The sequence below is a fragment of the Tympanuchus pallidicinctus genome, unplaced genomic scaffold (assembly GCF_026119805.1).
Source record: "Tympanuchus pallidicinctus isolate F22 unplaced genomic scaffold, pur_lepc_1.0 scaffold3, whole genome shotgun sequence".
Taxonomy (NCBI): Eukaryota; Metazoa; Chordata; class Aves; order Galliformes; family Phasianidae; genus Tympanuchus; species Tympanuchus pallidicinctus.
In genome coordinates this window covers 95,356,102-95,377,802 of record NW_026294747.1, presented here as the reverse complement: position 1 = coordinate 95,377,802, position 21,701 = coordinate 95,356,102, and the positions used below count along the sequence as shown (strand labels likewise).

Below are 21,701 nucleotides of genomic sequence, written 5' to 3'. Positions count from 1 at the left end.
AAAAAAGAATTTTGCTCTTAGCTCAAGATGGTTGTCATAAGATAAAATTCTAATGAGAGTGTATTTGAAGGAGTTGGGAGCTCAAGCTGAAATGTAGATTTATCTGTATGTCTTAATTAAATGTTCTGCGTTAAAAGATATTACTGTTATAAGATTTTACCTTGTGTTATTTAATATGATTAAAAAGAGGCTTTTTGCTTAGTGAAGTAAAAAGGTGTTCAGTAACTAAAATCTGAGCTGAAGAGACTGTATGTTAGATAAAATCCCATCTCACTTGGATTTCACCATTGTTTGCAAAGAAACTGAAGCTATTCACAGTGGCCCCAGTCAAACTGGACCAGTATCTCAGTGTGTTCTTTATGTCAAGGCAGTTCCAAACTGTGTTGGTAAGTGTAGACAGTCTCAAACAGTGGTGGAAAGTGAAGTAAATTTCTGCCCTTAGCAGTCTGTCTGGTCCATACTACTGTGCTCTTGGATGCTTCATCCAGCTCTTGCCAAAGTCTGTGAGAAAACTCATGTTGAAATTAGGTCTACAATGTTTGGAGAGAAGTTGTATCTGATTTCTTTACCTAAGGCCAGGGTGTGTGGTATGTTCAAATCAGAGACTTCATTGGAGCTATATTACTTCGTGTGAGCTGAGGATCTGACCTCCTATCAACTGCAATTGGCTGTACATATATTATTATAGATAGATAGAATATGCATAGGGAGGTCTTTGTTGGTGATGTTTGTTTTGAATGCAGACATCTGTGGGAAATATGAATGAATTCCTTTTCTCAGAAATGCATATCATTTCAGAATTATGGATCCATTATTTAGGACCTAATTCAAAGGTTGAGTGAATTGTGTTTGACTGCAAAATTCATAGCCTTGCCCGGATTTGGTTGGTTGGTTGGCTATTTTACTTCACTGGAAGGACATGAGTAAAACTGTTCATTCTTAGTCCTCTAGTTACACTTATTTATACACCACCATTTTTGCTATTTGCAAAAGCTGTCCTTTAATTGCATGTGTCTCCTAATATCCTTTGAAATCATTGTGTAATTTGGAAGGGGGCTCAAAATAAAAACTAATTCAAATCAGCAATAAAATTTACACATGGAAATGCAGGACTTGAAAACACGTAATCAGTCTCTTCTTCCTCAAGAGAACTTTTCTTATGCTTTTACATATCTCAGGTGCCTGTATGTTTTAATTTTTAGGGAGGAGATGTCTCTTGAAACTCTGAAAAGAAATACCATAATCTATAGTAATGTTTTGTTCTCTTCCTCCTTGAGAGCTTAATGGAGCATTTTATGCTGCATCCATAGGTACATTTCTACCAAACCAATTTGAAAAAATTACACAGTACTTATGTTTTCCAATGTATTTATTTATTGCACTTAGGGATTTTTCAGAAGAACCATTCAGAAAAACCTCCATCCAACCTATTCCTGTAAATATGAAGGAAAATGTGTGATAGACAAAGTAACAAGAAATCAGTGCCAGGAATGTCGCTTCAAAAAATGCATCTTTGTTGGCATGGCAACAGATTGTAAGTATATTTTTTCTCTTTTTCTTCGTTTTCTCTCTTTTTTTTTTATGTTTTTATTTGCTTGAAGTATGTTAATTGGTGAAGATTGTTAAACTAGAGTGGAACTGCCAACATTTTTTGGTTTTAATCATTTGTTCTGGAGAATTATGCTCATTGCAGCAATCCACTTCTGAATGCTCTAATTTTTTGTTTACGCTTCACCAGACTGCACCTTCTTCTGGCCTTACTGGACTGAGTAACAATAGGAATGTTAACTCTTAGGAGGAAAAGAGGGAGAAATGCATCTGGATGGACACTTTGCTTGAAGAAAACATCTTGTTTAGAAAATTCTGGAGGATGTGAAATTGAATGTCGTTGTATGAGTCATCCTGCAGTTGTTTGTTTTATTTTTAGCCCCGAAGAAGTTATCTGCAAATAATTTGACTCTCATTCTAAAGAGCTAGAACATATGGCTGTAAGATTAACCCTTAGGAATCTTCTTTTCCTGCCACTGCACAAGGATTTACACCAATAACTTCAATTAGTGCAATGTGAGGAACTCATGTAAATCCCCCTATGCATTATTGTTAATGGTTGTTGCCATTGTAATCCTCTGCAAAAACAAAAACAAACAAAAAAACTAGAGCCAATAAGGAAAATAAAAATATTCCAACTTAGCATTTTTCAGTTATAATGTAATGTGTGGCATTTTCTGTACAAAATGAAACAGAAGAAGTGAAGCAATTTCATCAAAGGCAGATGGTACTTAAGGAGAAAGAACGGAATGACTCTGGATCATCATTTCAAATCCAGCTCATTTGGACACATCAGACAGTACTGAGCATCAGCCATTTAGGAGCTGTGCAGAATGAGAAGTTTGTCTGAGTCTAATTCTGACTGGCAGTTATCAGTACCATAGAGAGGCGTTTGTAGAAGGCACATACAGGTGTGTCAGAGGAACAGTGGCAGACAAGCCAGCAATCTCCGAACTTCAGTACAGACTGAAGAATGAATAGATTCAGGGCAACACTGCAAGAAGGACTTAGGGATTCTGGTGGATGAAAAATTGGATGTGAGCTGATAGTGTGTGCGTGCAGCCCAGAAAGCCAGCTGTATCCTGAGTTCCATCAGAAGAGGAATGGCCCGCAGAGGGGGAGGTGATTGTCTCTCTTTGCTCTGCCCTCGTGAGGCCCCATCTGCAGGCCTGGGGCCCCCAGCACAGGGAAGATGTTGAGCTTTTGAAGCACATCCCAGGGAGGGTCACTAAGATGATCAGAGGGCTGGAGCACCTCTTATGAAGAAATTTTGAGGAGCTGGTCTTGTTCTGTCTGGAGAAAATAAGGTTTCCAGGAGATCTCATTGCAGCCTTCCAGTACTTAAAAGGAGCTTATATACAGAAGAAAACCAACTTTTTACAAGGGATGTTAACTTCAGACTGAAAGAGATTTAGAATGAATACAAGGAATAAATTCTTCAGTATGAGAGTGGAGAGGCCCTGGCACAAGATTGCACAGTGGTTGGATGGTGCCCCAGGCAGCCTGAGCTGGTGGGTGGCAGCCCTGCCCATGGTAGAGGTACACTAGATGATCTTTAAAATCCCTTCAACTCAAAGCGTTCTATCATTAATTAAGGTGTTGGTAACTAATTAGTACATCAGCTATAGATAGAAAAGACCAAAGTCCAGACAACTTTAATAACCTCCTGCCATTCTTGTATGCTTTTATCCCTGCTAGTGGTGTTGGATGACAGCAAGCGTCTGGCCAAGAGGAAGCTGATAGAAGAAAATCGAGAGAAGAGGCGTCGGGAGGAGCTGCAGAAAACAATTGGTCACAAACCAGAACCAACGGATGAGGAATGGGAGCTGATCAAAATTGTCACCGAAGCACACGTGGCCACCAATGCACAAGGAAGCCACTGGAAGCAGAAAAGGAAATTTCTGGTAGGGACTGCAGACATTCACACTGCTCTTGAAGTCAAGTTCCTTTATTTCTTCTGAAATCCCTGCTCAGCATTGCAACCACTGTTGTATGTGCCAGTGTTTTGACTTATATGAAGAACTGATGATTGTTTATTCTTGGCTCAGTCTCAGTATTTGATCAGACCGTGTATTTAATAGATAAATAGCTTTCTGATGAGTTAAGGCTTACCCAGCTGGATATTTTTAATGTTCTTTGATAAGAAAAAGTGAAAAAAATGATTCTCTTCTGATTAACAGCAATATCCATCTATAATATATAATACATCTTTTATTTATTTATTACATATAGTAGTCATCGTCTTGGGACTAGCATGCAAAATATTTTAAATGTTGAAAACAGTGGCAAATTTAAAATGGAAGTTGACATTTTTAATTAATAAGTTGTACTTTTTGTTTCCTTGTTCCAAAGGGAATACATTAATTAAACTTGACAAAGAAAAATAAATTTCAATGATAGCAGGAGGATACTTGAACTATAGTATTGCAGGTTTGTAAATTACGAATCTTCAGAGTATTGCTGAGGAAAATCTGTGATTTGTGATGCTTAAGCTTAGAAAAAGAATGCGTGGGGTGTGTCGTTTTTTTTTCTAACTCAGATTTCAAGGAAAAACTGTGCAGAATACAGAATGTTTAGGCAGTACAAAAGAGGGATTACAGACTAAATGTCAGGAATTCACAGGCATGTTTAACAGTCTGTGTATACCAAATCAGGTAGAAAATATTCTTTTTTTGCAAGCATAGGCTCCTACTGCCTAATCCACAATGAGAATCATGACCCACTGTTAAATTGCTAAGATAAGTTTTAGATTCAAAGCAGCTTATCCCTTTTACAGAGTTATGTTAATTCTAGTAGCAATTTCTATACGAATGGCCACATGTTCACGGTAGTGTGCAGTCAAGAACATGCAGCCAGTGGTTGCTGGCAAGAAGCAACACAGAGATTTCCAGTTTTCCTGCATTGTTTTTAGCAGGCCAAGAAGCTGAAATTGTAACATCAGCTGTGGTATCACATTTGATTACTCAGACAGTAGTGTTTTTTTGGTGTCACTTGCTTTAGAATAAAAAGGGGAGCATGAGGTGATGTGAGGACAGGATTAGTGGGAAAAAGGTCAGATGGGGCAAAGGCAGGGATGACAGCTGTAACAGGCAGCTCACAAATTAGCTGTGATTTCCACAGCTGGTTCCTAGGCCAGATCAAACTACTCCCAGTGCTCCAGGGCCTCCTTGTTTTTTTCAGGGCTCACATGCTGAAGCCCTACAGTGTCAAGGTAAGTGTAGGGAGCTCACTGACACCTTGTAGTGAGCACAGAAGTCCAGGATGGCTTGACAACATGGCTTGACAAAAGGCAGAGGGCTTTGAAAGCTCCCTGCCAGAAGCTGTTGGGGAGCAAGAGGAGCTGATTGCACACCCCAGCAGCAGTGGGTCAGCCCTCTGGCAGCTGAGGCTGGTTCTTCAACAGTGGGAGCTCCCTGGAGGTCTGGACATTTTTTTCTATTGAGGTGAGGTAGGTGGCAAGGGCTCTCCAGCAGCTTGCCTTTCTGGAGTGTGTTGGTTTTAGCTAGTCATCCTGAATTCTTCTGGCTTTCCCGTGGCAATGCTATGTTCTCTCTTTTTCTTGCTGTTATGTGTGGCTTTTGCTTTGGGTCTTCGTGCTTGAAAGTGATGAAGATTGTTTATCATGAGCACACAGACAATGTGGTTTAGTTTCCCAAGATTCAGAGATGGGGAGAGTCAGCCTAAAACTGGGATTATTTCAGCTTTTTAGCAGGAGGAACTCCTAGATAATTGAACCCAGTCCTCTTCATTGTTCTTCTACAATTGATGCTTATTTTATTAGCTCACTGCTGAGTTTTTTTGTGAAAGAAGTTAGGTTTGGATTCGGATTGTTGACAAGGATCAGGAAGGCTCTTCTATGATGTGTTGCTTTAAAAAAATGTTGAGCACAAGTTTTCATTATCAACAGCAGCTTCAGCACCTCTCCTGTTTAAGTGCCCTTACATAAATGTCATGAAATCCATCAGTTTTAAAGGCATTCTTCTCTAAGTCTTAACCAGTTTTTAACTATGTAACGCGAACAAAATGGAATTTCTGCATACTCTTTGGCAGGTATTTTATAGCTGCAAAGCTGCACTTAGCAAACAGAGGAACAACTTTGATATGTGTTTTAAAAACACACAGTAACATTGACAAACTGTCATAGAATCAGGTGAGCAAGTAAAAATGCAAATGGAATAAGAACTACTCGTTGTGGATATTGATCATACCTACTGCATTCTGTGTTCCCGTAGTTAGCTTGAAAATTGTTGGCTTTTTTTTTTTTTTCTCACTTGGAGAAGCCTTGATTTGAAGTCACACAGAAGGTGATTTTCAACAAGAATTTTACCCTGACAAGCTCAAATTCTAGTCATTTTATCCAGACAAGCTTTGTGTTGCCAGTTCTTAGTCATCTGTTGTTTTAGCCTAGTTTTGGAAACATTCCTTGGCAATTGTCTGGAGCTCAGTGATACCAGGCAATCTGCTCTGGGGGAGATTTCAGAACTTGGAGTAGGTTAAATTGCCTGCAAAGCTCTGAGAATATTCTAAGGGTAGCAAGTCATCTCAGCTCCCTTTGCTTTTAGACCAGCTTGGGAGTTCTCATCATTGTGAGAAACAAGATCATGCCTATATTTTTAATCAAAAAGCACACAAGCTACACCCACAAAGTATTTGGATGGAAGCACAAGGAAGAAACTACTTGTGCCTCTGATGCAGCTGTCCGCACAGCACGGTGGTGCCAGACCCCCATTTCTGTGTGCAGTCTTCTCTCACGGAATCCACATTTTGTGGCATAATGGGACATCACTTAAAAAAAGGATAGTATCATTTATAACTGTAATGTTTGCCAAACAGAATATTTTAGAATATCAAACGCTCACTGTAAGATAGATTGTTCCTTTAAATATTTTTGTTTATATCCTTAGCCAGAAGACATTGGGCAAGCACCAATAGTTAATGCCCCAGAAGGGGGGAAAGTGGATTTAGAAGCCTTCAGCCAGTTTACAAAAATAATCACACCAGCGATTACAAGAGTGGTGGATTTTGCCAAAAAGTTGCCTATGTTTTGTGAGGTAAGACAAACTGCTTGCATCCCTCGTTTACAAAGCTATGGTTATGCTGTATGCAAAATACTGGCACAGAACTGTAACAGGAAGGATTATAGTTTAAAAAAAAAAATCACTATGTTTAAAATCAGAAAAAAAACAAAAGAATCAAAACTGAATTTGAATTTTTATGACTTTTCTTTTTCCCATGACTACTGAACTCCTGATTTTGTTCATCTAGAATTCATCACAATTCACCGGAGACCTGAATGTGCCTTCACAAGTAGCCTTGAACAAAGCAGTGAACAAAAACAGACCATCTAGAGTTATGTTTTATACGTTTAATCAGATATTTTAGCACAGGCTTCCTTCTGTGCTTTCCAGCTCCTTGACAGGTGTACTGTTGTGGAGTTGGATGTGTGCAGTAATAAATTCTCCAAATTCAGGAATACATCCCTATCCAGGAGTGACGCTTGCTTCATTTTTTTTCCCTAGGCATTTTCTTCCTTAATAGGGAGGGAGTGCATAAAAGAGTTAAGTAATAGAGTGTCATCCCAGGTAGGTACTCACATGTAAAATATACTGTAAATAGACTGAAACAGGCTTGGCTGCACATTAGGAGTAGAGAGGCCCTAGGCTGATTTCATTTACAGCAAAGTAGCATTTTTATTGGAGGAGCAGATGCAATGGCTGATGATTTTTTTTTCCTAGAGTAAAAACCATTATCATAACTGCAGCGTGAATATAACTGAAATAGTAACTCAGATTTGATAATTTTAATAATTTTAAGTCTTGTGAGTTCCTTAGGATCCACAACCATTGGAGTTTTAATACAGAAATATCCTCAACCCAGCTGTGGAAGTATACTTGCCTTCCCTCCCACACTGCAGAGAAGCACCTGCCTCTGCTGGAGTGTGACCATGTTGGGGGAGTTCATTGTGTCCCCTAGGATGAGAACTGCTTTTTTCTCTTACACACAATCAGACAGGAAAGAAGTCTAAGTAGTATTTTCCTCTTCTGTGGTTCTTTTCTTTAAGGTCAATCAAGGAGCATTATTTATGTCAGCTAATGATCTTTACATCCCTTAGCATCTGCAGAGTAAGAAGTGTTAAATATCAATAGTTGCCATAGTTTAAATAGCTTTCGCTGGCTACTTAACATTGGCTCCATCAGAGCATGAAATAGTGACCAAGCATGAAGACTTTAAACACAAGGAATGTATCCATAGATCAGGAAGCCCCTGCAGCATCCAGTGTCTGAGGGAAGCTGTCTCCTCTGATTTGGTGTTTGTTGGTGGGAAGTTGCTCTGATGTAATAAGGTAGTCTTTTCAATTTAGAAGGCTTTGCCAGTCACACGCAGACTGCAGTGCCTATCTGACATCTTCTACCCCTCCTGGCTACCATGAGCCCACTTGTGTCAAAGCTGAACAGGAAGCAAGGCTGAAGAAGTCAAGGAGTTGTTTGGCATCACCTTTGTAGGCTGCACAGTTCAACTAGGATGGGCTTTGTTTACAGCTGAATCACTGTGTAAACCTGACACTGTGTGCAGCACGGTTTGACAGCAGAGAAGGACGACACATAGTGAATGGAAAGGGATAGGACAGCTGTCCCGAGGTGTCATGCAGTTCCTGCTGAAGCATAAAGAAAATGACAAATGTTTGCTCCTTTTTTGAGGGAGCACTGTCTTGTTAACTTTGTTTTCTAATCCATATCTTTTTCTTAGAAGGAATGCTGCATGGGCTGTGTTTATAAGGAAAAAAAAAGAACCAAAAAAAACTCCTTTCTCCCATGGGACCTATACAGCATTCAAACATTATCTCAATTCTTAATTTCCACGGAGGCTCAGTCTGAGAGTGCTGTATGTTTCTATGAAGGAGATCGACTAAGCAGCACTTAATGAGTTTGATGTGAGTTTATAAGAGGTGCTCCAGCCCTCTAGTCGTCTTCCTGGCCCTCCTCTGGAACCTCTCCAGCAGCTCCATATCTTTCTTATGTTGGGGGTCCCAGGCAGTATTCCAGATGGGGCTTCATGAGGGTAGAATACAATCATCTCCCTGTCTCTTCTGGTCACCCCTCTTTTAATGCAGCCTGGGAAACAGCTTTCCAGACTGCAGGTTTAGCTTATGTCCAGCTTTCATCCACCAGGACCCCCAAATCCTTCTCTGCAGGGCTGTTCTTAACAAGTTCTTCTCCCAGTCTATACATATATCTGGGATTGACTTGACCCATGTGCAGCACCTTTTACTTGGCCTTGTTGAGCCTTATTAGGTTCACGTGGGCCCTCTTTTTGAGCCTGTCCAGGTCCCTTTGGGTGGCATTGCTTCCTTTTCATTGTGTGAACTGCACCACTCTGCTTTTTGTCATCAGCACATTTGCTGAGTGTACACTCAACCTCACTATCTTCAGCATTGATTAAGATGTTGAATAGCACATGTCTCAAGATGGATCCCTGAGGAACAACACTTGTCATCAGCCTCAGCAACATGGTCAACACAGATCTGTTGATCACAACTCTCTTACTGCAGCCCTCCTACCAATTCTTTATCCACCAAATAGTCCAGTATCAAATCCGTCTCTCTCCAATTTAGAGATAAGGATGTGGTGGGGGACCATGTCAAAGGCCTTGCAAAAGTCCTGCCAGTTGACATGATTTGCTTTTCCCTTGTCCAGTGATGCTGTTGCTGTGCTGTAGAAGGCCACAGGATTGGTCAGGCATGATCTGAAGTTGTGCTGGCTGCCTCGGATCACTGCTTCTTGCGTGTTTTAATATCCCTTCCATTTGTTCCATGATCTTCCAAAGAACAGACATGAGGCTTACCGACCTGTAGTTCCCCAGGCCTTCCTTTCTTGTAAATTGGAATGATGTCTCCTTTTTCCCAGTCACAGGGGACTTTGCCTGAGAGCCATGCCTTTACAGATATGAAAGGGCATGGCTTGGCAATCACATCAGCTAGTTCTTCCAGAACCTTTCCTTTTTTCTCCCTTTTTTCATTTCTTAATGATTCTGTGATTCTTTCTCTTCTGTTCACTTTTTCTCTGTCATGTCCTTTTCTTTATTTCTCATGGCTGCCCTTAGACATCTTTTTTCTTACTGTATTCCTTTCTTACTTCAGTCTCAGAGTCACAGTGGCTTTGTCACTGGTGGCAAGACTGCCACGCTGTGTAGCCTTCCATAGGGTACTGCTGAGCTGAGTATGAGTTTCAAACAGAGTGATTGCCCTGAACAGAATGACTCATTTTTCTTGTGTATTAAACACTTTACACCTGAAGTTGAAGTTGTCATTGCTGAAAAAATAGCGGCATGATTTAACTGCTTTTGCTGTCTGTGGCTGGCTTTGTACTTACAACTCTTCTCTTCATGAAGAGTTCCATTCTCTTCAAGAGGACCTTCCATTCATGTCAGGTAATTTTATGGTATCCACTCTACACGGTTTTACACCAAGTAAGTGTAAGTGCTTTGTCAATGCACAGTTGCCACATAAACCTGTAGTGTTTTTTGTATTGTGGTGTTTTGTTTGTTTTTTTTTTTTCCGTTTCTAATTGCAATTCAGGTAGGTATAATAATAATCCATAGAAATTAGGATTACTTTTCCATGTATGTGATGTTTTTACTGTTCATTTAATGACAGTCTCAAAATAGCATTGGTGATTTTTTTTTTTTTCCTTTTGTTATCATTGGATTACCTATGTAAACATGAAGATATGCTTTACTGAAAACAGAACCTACATCTTCCAATTTGGATAGCTTACCACTTTTTTTCAAGTATGAAGGAGATGAGTCTTGCTATATGCCCTGAGGATCACAGTTATGCACCAGCATAACAGCTGGACCTATACCATAGATTTTTTTGTCTGTCCAACAGTAATATAGAGAGTCTAGGGAGATCAGTTGTAATAGGCTACACGTACCCTAATAAGTTGTTGTTTAAAATGGACAAAGAATTCAACTGATTAACATGTGTCTTTTAGATAAATATATATATATATACACACATATATTTCATTCTGTTTATTTAAAAAACAGTCTACTCTGATGGACTCTCTCAAACGTCTTTCTTCAGCTTGGTCAGGTGAAAATCAAGCATGGCTGACAGTGCATCTAACTGGGATGGCTGATACCTTTACCAGCCCCAGTTGCAGGTAATGCCAAGCTGTATGCTGAGAGAGCTCAAGAGTGAAAGAGAGAAAGGTAAACAGCTGAGGACAGTGATCATTTCAGCCATGTCAGTTTGATTCACCCTTATGCAAGACAAAGCTGACAATCTGTGTTACCACTAACCTGGCAACTGACTGGTCTGCCTCATCCTTCACACCTTGTGAAATGTTTGCAGACAGGAAGCTATGTCCTTTAGGTTTACTGGACTTAATTCTATAATGTTGCCACGAACAAAAAGATCCCGTGGAATTGAGAGCTTCAGAAAGCTGAGCCACTTCTCCTAAGCACCTGCACTTTGCTGTGAATATCTTGCCCAGGGCCACTTCCTACAGCTGTGTCATCACTAGATTTCCATGTGGGGGTGTTAGCCTGTTAGGACTTTTTGAAAGCAGGAATATGAATCTTGGGCTTTTCTGCTGTGCACAAGAACTAGCTGGTAAGCTAGTTGGTAAGCAGCGTGTTTCCGGGATGTCTGTACTTGGCTAGGTAGTGTCCTGGGTTCGCCGTGAATTCATGACCGTGGATTTACTGTAGTTGTAAATCATGTCAGTTTGAAAAACACATCTTTTTCTTTACCATTTATAATTTCTGCAGCTGCCATGTGAAGACCAGATCATCCTTCTGAAAGGCTGCTGTATGGAGATAATGTCCCTCCGAGCAGCAGTTCGCTATGACCCCGAGAGTGAGACTTTAACACTGAATGGGGAGATGGCGGTGACAAGGGGCCAGCTGAAAAATGGGGGTCTTGGCGTAGTGTCTGATGCCATTTTTGACCTGGGCATGTCTCTTTCTTCATTTAACCTGGATGACACCGAGGTTGCCCTTCTCCAGGCTGTTCTGCTCATGTCATCAGGTGAGAACAGAAATATATTGGCATTCCAGCCATTTTGAAACACTTCATTCTTTGTCAGAAATCTCTCATTAGAAGAAATAGGGCATGTTAGATCTTGTATTGCTAAACAGAGTAATGCAAATGAAATTCTCTTTCAAACCCTGATGCATCAGAAAATCAGTTTGGTGAGTGCTAGGAGAAAAAATCAGAGAGGCAAATGTAGAAGTGGCATTGGTAACACATCTTGCTCAGTTTAGTGACTCAGGAGGGCTGATCATCAGACAGAAATCAGGAAGATCTGGTTTAGAGCCAGTTTGCCTTGACTGAAAAACTAGTAATTTAGGTACATTTTTCATTACAACTAAGTTCCTGTTTCCTCTAAATACTGTCATGCACTGGTGAGAAGTACAGTTCATACATGTTTCCAGCAGTCTCACATGCTTAGTTCAACCTTTGTTGTTTTCCTACTGACACAACCACTGCTTGCTACGTGGCGTTTGAGACCTGCCTTACACTGGGACTGTTTTAACTGGTCTCTCAGTGATGTCACACAGGAGCAGCACAGACTATTTTGTATCATTTCCAAACAGTTTCTTTTCTTCTCAGATGATATATATTTTCAAATATGCTTCAGCTTGTCACATCTTGCCCATAAGAGAAAGGAAGGGGTGACCACATTCGCCCCTTGGTCCTTTGCACTACTGGTTGTGCCAGCCTGAAGAGGAAATTCCATTCTTGGGCAGTGGCAGATTCAGAAGGGTTTTGTTTTAAGACCATTTTAAAGATTGAGCACTGGATAACAGTACATAGACAGTGATTAACAAGGATTAACTGTGTCTGTGACAGGAAGGTTTCCACATTCATCACAACACAGTGCTTGGCTTTCTCAGTCAAAACATTCTGATTTTTTTGGTTCCCCACACAGTGATACATAACTGGGAGCCTCAGAAGGCATTTCAGGTGATCAGCTGTCCTGAAACGTCTCCTGAAGAGTGACCTATGAAAGGAGCTTTTCCAGCACTCACATGGGACCTATTTCAGATAGTCTGCCTAACTTGTGGCATTTGTTGTTCCATGGTGCTCTGTAACAAATTCATTCCTTTGATGCGTATTCTAGGATCAAAATCTGATCAAAGCCTTGGTCAGGCTGTAGTGAAACAGATAAGAAAGAACTGCAAGATGACTGACAAGGACGTCTTCTAATTGTTAGTTTTTTACAGTAAGATATAGATAGAAGCCTCAACTGAGATTGAGAATGTGCTGCTCCAGTCACTGCAAGAACAGTTCCCAAACAGCTATGTTGTAAATGGGCAAAAGAAACAAAGAATGAAGAAGGAAGGGATTATTTCCTTGTTTTATCAGGGATAATACTGAGGCACAAATAAACAGTATGCTCAGGGTCAAAGAAATTGTTTGTGCCAGAGCCAGATTCCTTGGCTCCTTTTCTTACAACAGAATAATTCTGCTTTTCCTAATTTATGATCAGATATTCCGTCAAGTAAATGAATTTTAAAGATAATTCTGTTTCTTTGTATCTGCAGATCGCCCAGGCCTTGTTTGTGTCGAGAGGATAGAAAAGTGTCAAGAGGGTTTCCTCCTGGCATTTGAACACTACATTAATTACAGAAAACACCATGTTGCACATTTTTGGCCAAAACTGCTGATGAAAGTGACAGATCTGCGAATGATTGGAGCCTGCCATGCCAGCCGCTTCCTGCACATGAAGGTGGAGTGCCCCACAGAACTCTTCCCTCCGTTGTTCCTGGAGGTGTTTGAGGATTAGAGAGACTGGAGCGGTCCTCTGCACCCCTGTCGCACTACTGGCTGTCATTTCATTCCATTGCCCAGCTCTTCTCACACCTGTTTGTTCTTCTTTTGTTCTCTTCTGGTTCTTGAGATGGGATTGGGCTTTTGTTTGAGTTTTTCTTTGGGGTTGCTGGGGGCAGTTGTATACACATGGATGAAAACATCCCTTTCTGCTGGTACTTGTGACTATTGCAATTTGTTCTTCAGTCCTTTGATGTGAATGCTTTGACAGCTTAACAGTGAAAATAGAAACAGACCAGTTTCATTCACCAGCACTTGCGTGGTCACCAGCTCACGTGCATCATTGCTTGGAAAGTATGGGAGATAAATTGAAGTGGCAGAAAATAAATTGGCCTCCAAGTTAAACAGCTATTTATAATTTGATCCTGGCAATCCTGTCTGCTGTTACCTCACTTTGCAGGGTACTAGTGACCATTTCATGAGATGAAATCTCTAATGTTTATGGTTGTTTCTATTGTAACGATCACCCTTATGATCTAGGACCTTCATCATTGTCATGATACCATCATTATCTTAGGATTGTTCCAATGGATGTGGTTTAACAGTGCCCCATAAATCAAGTAATTAGTGTATGCAAAGTGAGGGAAGGGACGGAATCATTTTTTCCCATGTGTACGGAAGGTAAGGTTGTTTGGCTCTTACTACTCCAGGTAACTTCGCTGGAAGTTCTGTTGGGGGAAGGAGGGAGATTTGATTCTCTGATACGCTTTTTCCTGAGTAGGGAAGTCTGCTTTTTCTGAGGTTTGTGGTAAATTCAGCACTCTGAAGGAGTAGGCTGTTTGTCAGAATAGCAGTATTTCCTATGAGTTATTCAGGGATGTGAATGAATGAAACGTATGGGATGAACATCAGAGGGAACAGAAACCAGCTGTGTTATTGATGACACTCAAGACTGTCCAGCTTTGTCCCAGTAGTACAAATAGTATTGCTTGGCAGTAATCTTTTGTTTTATATATATATAAAGTTTATATGCACATATATATAATATTTTATATATATATAATTATGAATCTTCAGCAGATGTCTTAAACGTATTTCCGTGTTTTTATCATCTCTCTCTCATTCCTTCTCTTACCCTCTCCTGTGTGTGTATGTGCGTTGATCAGCTAGGTTCTCCCCTCCTCGGTGTGTGTATGTGGTTTTTTTGGCTAGTTTCTCACTTGATTCCTTCACATAATTTATTTCCACTAACTGCACTAGCAGAAACTGAACTGAAAGATAGGAAATCCAGCTGCCAAAATCTGCGAGTCGGTACTCAGTGATGCTGGACTGTTTGAAGCCGGTAATGAGGGCTTTGTTGGTAGAGAGTGATTCCTTTCTGTTATCCATCACCATTCAGGGCTGTTGTCCCTGGATTTTACAAACTTGACATTAAACCATTCTCTGAATTTGTATGATACATCAAAAGCATTCTTCTGTTCTTCCTGGGAACTCAAGAGACCTGTTTTGCACTTCCTCATATCCCACATTCTTTTGTGTTGTGCATTCATTTGTACCAGTTTCTGTCTCTGCCATTCATTGATACATCTGCCTGGTAACTCAGTGGGCACTGTTAGAACTGATGTGTTGATTTTCAAAGCTCATGCCCCATGTCCAAACCCATATGTTATATATTTGTCTCCTCATAAGATCACGATACTCAGGAAAATACATAGGTGGAGCACAGTATCTTGTGCCAGGGATTACATTCTTTTCACCTCCATTTCCCTTTAACATTGATGAAGTGTTTGGAGTGCTTTTGGCTCTACGTCAGGGTTATGGAATCTTGTTGTGCCTGTTCTTTGATATCATATGCACCTGTGGTGAGTGTTGATGTTATTCCTTAGGAGTTATGCCCATAATTCCATGAGAATATAAAACACAATGGGATGTTCAGGGCTTTTTGCAGGAATCAAGGAGGCAGGCCTTCAGAAATAAGAAGTCTTTAAATGCTTGCTGAAATTGAAGAACCTCTGTTGTGGGCTGGCTCCATTTGCTCAATCTCAAAAGGTGTGCTAACAGCACAGATTCTGTGTAGAGCATTACATCTTGGAGACAACAATCAGGAAAAGTTCTAGCCTTTGGAACAAGAGATCACACAACAAGAAAAGCTTACGTGTCTTCAGTTCTGTACAGTCTCAGATGAGCAGCATCTGCAGTAAGTGAAGAGTATTAAATATGTGATTTGAGGGTGGCTTGGTAGGGCACTGATAGTATATGGGGAAAGCAAAAAAAAACCCAGCACCTATACCCAAATGGCTTTCAAGAAGTTATCTTTTGGAGGTTTGTACTCCCAGAATCATGGAGTTCCTTCTGAAACCAGCCTGAGTATCTCATCTACTTGCTAAATGTGAGCTTGAGTTAGTGTAAAAACTTGTAACTGTGCTGCAGATGAGATCAAGGAGAAGGAAAGTCACTTTCGTCTGGTAGCATTCACAGTGACCTCACTGTAGGCTCCATAGTATTTTATGTATTTCTCAGAACCTCAGTTTCTTAGAGTCACACTGCTGCCTGGGAGGTTCAATCTGTCATTAAGATCAACGTTTCTCATCCTCTGGGTTATAAAGAAAAACAGCAGCCTAAATGTTGAGGTTGGAAGTCAATACTCAGTGAATACTCAGACTTCTTACTGCCTTTTAACTACTGGGGCCCAGACTGCTGGCTTTTGAACACTTGGGAGTGTTGGGACTGAGTTAATCAAAAAATAAAGGTCAGAAGTTAGAAAAAATGTGAGAGTTACTGGATTGGCATGGGGAAGCAGCGAGAGATGAAGAAACTTGCAACACCTTGACAGAACTGCAGCTTGAGGTAGTGCTGAGAACAAACGCTTCGCACAGGCTGGTGTAAAAATCATTGCTCAGACAGGAATTTGTCTGACAAGGTTATTATAGCAGGTCAAGAAGTTTTAAAACACAGCCTGCACAGCTGGATGTCTGAATTCAAGCATGTCAAACTGCATTTAGGCATCCAAGCTCATGGCCTGACTTCCTGATACTGAAGCAGTTTGGGGTTGCAGCTAATCAGGATTCAGAAAACCGAGCGTCCTCTGTTTGATGATTGCAGATGGGCCATTAGGCATCCAACTTGGAAAAGTTCAGCAGTCCTTTAAGCACTAAGGATACCATCATTGTACTTTTCTAGCTTTTTAGATTACGTTGGAATCTGGTTTTGATTAACCAAGGGGGATTAGTAGCATTCCTTAACAGAAGACTAAGACCAAGCTCTTAGTCTGGTATCTAATGACCTCTGATCTCCTACCAGTCTTACTCTGTGTGTCTTTGTTGACTTCCTCAGTCTGCCTCCTGATTTACATGATCACAAGAGCAAAACTAGAATCTGTGAGGATGCTTTTGCAGTCTCTTACTGGTGAATGCTGAACTTAGTCCTGCGATGACTCGGGTCACTGTAGGATGCTGCTGGATTTACCATCTGAGTGGCAGACATCAGTCTGCAGGGTCTGTAGCACCTGTCCTTCTGAGGGAAACAACAGACGGCACTTTTCACTGCAGTTCAGGGTCTTGTTTCTCATGTGCCACATACCCTTTGTTTTTGCTTTGTGATCTATGCGTGGGTCTTGCATAAGAAATGCTTCCTATCAACCTGATTGTCATCGTTTTGCCCCGAGTAACACGCATTTAGATACTCATTTCATGTGTCATCTCAGTTAAGTTACGGTATTCATAATGACATACAACATGCATAATAATGATCTTTGTTTACATTCTGCCAAAATGTAGGCGTTAGAGTTAGACCTCCGAGAGCCAAAACCATCCTTGAGCAAAATGCTTGCTTCTGCAGAGGCAGGCATCAGAAAGTGAAAAAAAAAACTGTCCAGAATGATCAGCTGTATCCGAAATCTGCCAAGACAGGGCTGTTGATCACAAGCAGAGCATGTCATTGCTAGCGATGCATTTTTATGCTATGGAACTCTAACCTGTATGTGTCATATTGACTTTTTGCTGCATGAATCATAAATTATAAAAATCAGTCCTATGGTTTTGAGATGTAGCCAGCATTCCTAAGGCTAAACCTTTTTCATTGACTGAATCAAAATCCACAACCAAGGAACGTACTCCTCTCACTGTGAGAGCAGTTGAAAGAGTTGAACCTTTATCTTTTCTCAAAGGAAGAGGCAGTAGGACCTCTTGATGTGTCTTGTTATTGTGATCATCTGGAAATGATTGCCAGACGTTTCCTTTTGATATAGCGATGAAGTGATCCGTATTTAAATTTTATAGAGAGAAATTTTATTCTAGTGTGATAGAGATTTATTTTCCACTTAAAGACTCAAAGCGATGTGAGCACATTTTTTTACTACGGTATATTTTTGCTTTAAAATTAAAAACAAAAAAAAAAAAAAAAAAAAAGGTTTGGCCTTACCACAAAGTTTTAGTGTGTCGTATAGATGTTAGCAAATGCAAAGAGTATGCGTTATTCGTGTGTATCCACATTGACTGATGTCGCCTTCAAAAAGCAATATTGTGCAGGTAATAAGTTGTTTGTGACTGTCCATTGCACAGTTTACCTTCTTCAAAAGCTAACCTTGTTTATGCACAAGACAATCAAATGTAAATCTACATCAACACCCGGGTGTAGATTAAATTCATGTAAATTACTGAGCACAATGTAAAACATTAAAAGACACTTTATTTAATTACACATTTAATGTTGGTGAAGATAGTATCAGGGCATGAACTAGCTGACATGCTGTAATTTCTTTTTCTCTTTTCCTACTTCCTTAGCACTCTTCAGTTTTAGTTTGCTCACGAATACATCAGATTAGTTATTCTTTTTTTTTTTTTTTTTTTTTTTTTTTTTTTTTTTTAAAGAGAAGGGTGGTTTGGGTTGTTTGTTTGTTTCTATGAAGTTAGGTGGGAGGACTTCTTACTTTGTCTGTGAGGTTTGTGGGTTTTGCTTATTTGGTTTATTTTTTTATACCGGTTTCGTGCCCTGAGGGTAAGGCAAACGTTACGCAGTACAGTAAAAAAAAAGTTACCTTGGATGATGTATTTTTTTGCAAGCAGTGTTAAGAGTTATGCTAGATTGGTAATATTTTTTCAGCCTAAAATATATTAAAAATCTGTGATCACAAATGTTTTAAACTATCTAAAGAGAAAATTTGTATATTTGGGGGAAGAAAATAATTTTTACATAGCTTTTGTATGCAGATATTAAAATGTAATTATGAATATAGTGGGCATAGATAACTGTGTAAGCTTGAATTCTAAAAAAGAAAAAGCTTATAACTGAATGGTGGTCCTGGTCTCTCCTTCTCTTTGTTCCAGGCTGTGCAGTTCTGCCGCACAGCTCACGCTGCTGGCATGGCAGAAGTAGGGCCCAGAGCGATGTGTTGTGTTGGCACTGACCTGCTCGCCCTCTATCCGCCTGCACCCTGCATTGCCTATCTCGTGCCCAATCTCCTCCCCTCCCTTGGGCACCCAGCCAGTGACTTTCACTTCCCGGCTCTGTACATCGGCCAAACCTAACCCACTTTGGTGAGCTGTGATTTATGTCTCATTCAATTACAGTTTTCAAGGGAACGCCCTTTCTTTCTGTATTTGTTCCCAGTCTAGATGGGGCTGCTGTGACAATAGTCGTCTTGTCTCCTCACATTTTCCGTACCTCAGTCAGCTATCTGTCGGAGATCTCCTCGTTCAAATCTTCCCTCTGCTCTCATGCTCCTTTGTGATGGTCTCAAGGGGTCTTTCACCTCCTCAGCAGGTAAAGCAAAGCCTGGAGCCCAGGTCCACAGTGGTCACTTGGACCATCCCGAAGGGAAGGCACTGGGCACTGCTGCCTGTGGGAATGGGGCCTGCCTTCCAGGGCCGAAGCTCATGCTGAGGAGCTGAGGATCCTGAGGGAAAGCATTCATGTTCTCCCTAAATTAAATCCCTTTCAAGCACCTGGTTTTGGGCCTCCGACTGTGGAGGTGCTGCCACAGCCCGAGGGCAGGTTGCTGTGCAGTGGATGTGGGAGCTGTGAGCTGCTTGGTCCCACCATGGAGCAAGGCACAGATTTGCTGCAGCACAGTTGTTGGCTGGAGGGAAGAAGGAATTCTGCTGCCGCAGACCTCACGGTGTTGGCGGTGACGTCTTCAGGCCTTGTTGTTGGCAGCGGTGATGAAGGTCGTGCTCACCCAGAAGTGGTTTGAGGTCTGTGGACAGGAGCAGAAGTCTGTCAGCTGCTTTGCTCCAGCACGTCTACATCATTGCAAAGGTTGAGACAGACGGTGAGCATTGGGCACTGCCAGAATGAGAGTGACCAGAGCAGGCTGGTGCGAGCCACCCTGTGCACTCTGAGCCATTCTGTGCACAGCTGCACCAGGTTCTGCCTCATGGGAGCAGCAGGTGAGACTGCCTTCAAAAATGGGCCACGTCTTGGATGCTTTCCCAGCATGGATTTACGAGTCTAACATTAAATACCCAAATCTTACCCTCATGGTCATTTGTGCAGTGTGGTATGCTCGATAGCATCAGTGATGGAGAATTAACAGTGTTCGTACAGAGTGCCTGCAGAGTCACTGACTTTGAACAAGCAACAGTGAAATATTTCTGAGGTCCCCAAAGGAGATGGAAGCCTGCAACACCCTGACCTTTGAGTGCTTTGGGAAACCACAGGCCTGGAAAGGACTACAAGTTCAGCACTGCTGTACAGAGCCAGGGTGGACGTTACAGGGAAAGCGCGCCAGTCTGTAAGTGAGGTTTGCTTGGAAAACACAGTTAAAAAAAAAATACAACTAACAACAGAAAAGGACTCCAGCAAAAGCCGTGAATGAGTGCTACCCCAAATGCCAGTGGAATCTGAACTTGCAAGAGATGGTGGGAATGGATGATGGGGAATAAGAGTAGCTCAGAGCAGTGTCCACCTGAACAGAAATTCTGAGTTGCAAGAAGTAAAAAATAGTGTTGCAAACTCCACGGAAAAACAATGTATGAAGGGAAAAAGAACTGCAGGTGCTCTGTAGCTGCAGGGTCTTTGATATGTCCCTGCTCACAGGTAGCAGCAAAAGGGGAAGAAGTTTTCTTTGCTGGAATAAATATGAGTGCAGCAAGCTTTGCTGGCTACTGCAATGGCAATATGGAAACAAGAGTCTGTGCATACCTGAATGTATGTCTAAATGTTACCAAAGGATTTGTCTAATGCTGAAAACACGCCCAAGTGAAACCTCAGAGACAGACTCCACTCTAAGGTGGAGGAAAACAGGAAAATAAGGAGCCAAAGATCTGAAAAAAAAGAAATAAAACAAAATATCTAAGGCTGCAGCAAGTCCTGGCAAGTGAAGATCTATCTAGAGACAGTGGAGACCAGTGAGGGAAGAGGAAGAGCACTGTTAGGAGAACACAGGGATCAGACGAAGTGCGTACCCTGGGAGAGCAATTCAGCACAATGATTTGATGCGATCCAAGCAATCCTAGGTTTGCTTGCTCTGGATGAAAGTGTACATAGTGGCTTTAGGCTGTCATTTTCTCCATCCTTAGAATCTGGAGCAAGCTAACATCACATCGTGGCTCAGTGCTCAGCACGCTGCAAAGGACCATCTGTGACAACACAAGTCCTTTGCAGCTTGGGCAGTGGCTCTGAGCACAGCCTGCAGCCTCGTTAGCCAGGGGCAGAGCTAATGCTGATGAGGCAAAGCTGTGAGGCAGGGAGAAGCTGAAGGGTCGGCCCTCACTGCCTGATTTTGTACCACCCAGCTACAGGTGAGCGCTTCGGGCTGGAACCCACTTGAGGAGGTTGAATTGTGCTGAGACGCTGCATGGCCTCATTCAGTCACAAAGTGGGGAGTGACAGATGAGTGTCTGTGTGGAAAAAGTACAGATCACAGCCTGAACAGATGACTAGCCTGTGAAAAAGAGCTCATATTAACTTGGGAGCACAAGTAAACTGCCTTTAGCTTTTACATGCAGAAGTAACTTGTTTTTGAGAACTGCTCTGTAATTAAGTCTCCTTGCTTTCTGTGAATGACTGGTTATTCTGATATGTGATGCTTTATAGACTCCTGCTGTGGTATATATGGCCACACTGTTAAGGGGGTGAAATGGACATCTTGCCAGCCTGCTGCTGCTGCTATCTACTGGGGGTAATCCCAGGGCAAACACTATACCAGTCAGATGCCACCAGTACCAAGAACCTGGCAGAGACTGACCAGGCAGTAGCGTTGAGTACCTCTCTATTAAACTGAATGCTTGTGAATGCTTGTTAAACTGAATGCCTGTGCCTATTTTCCTTGGGGTTGGTAAACCTTTTGCAGAAGTACTTGTGCATTACAGTGTCAGAGAACAAATCTTGTGCAGCCTGAGGCCATTTGAGGCCCAGGTTCTGGGCATGGTAAGGT

General features: G+C 41.4%; 1 protein-coding gene across 9 annotated transcripts in view; it reads left to right on the top strand.

The window, feature by feature from the left end:
• Window positions 1-18,617, top strand: part of THRB (thyroid hormone receptor beta) — a 167,742-nt gene extending 149,125 nt beyond the window's left edge. For all 9 annotated transcript variants that reach the window (XM_052692242.1, XM_052692243.1, XM_052692245.1 and 6 more), the window contains 5 exons: window positions 1,387-1,534; window positions 3,247-3,452; window positions 6,453-6,599; window positions 11,323-11,581; window positions 13,102-18,617. In XM_052692242.1, coding sequence (XP_052548202.1) covers window positions 1,387-1,534; window positions 3,247-3,452; window positions 6,453-6,599; window positions 11,323-11,581; window positions 13,102-13,343 — 1,002 coding nt within the window. In that variant the 3' untranslated portion in view covers window positions 13,344-18,617. The remainder of the gene's footprint in view (window positions 1-1,386; window positions 1,535-3,246; window positions 3,453-6,452; window positions 6,600-11,322; window positions 11,582-13,101) is intronic.
• Window positions 18,618-21,701: the final 3,084 nt, after the last annotated feature.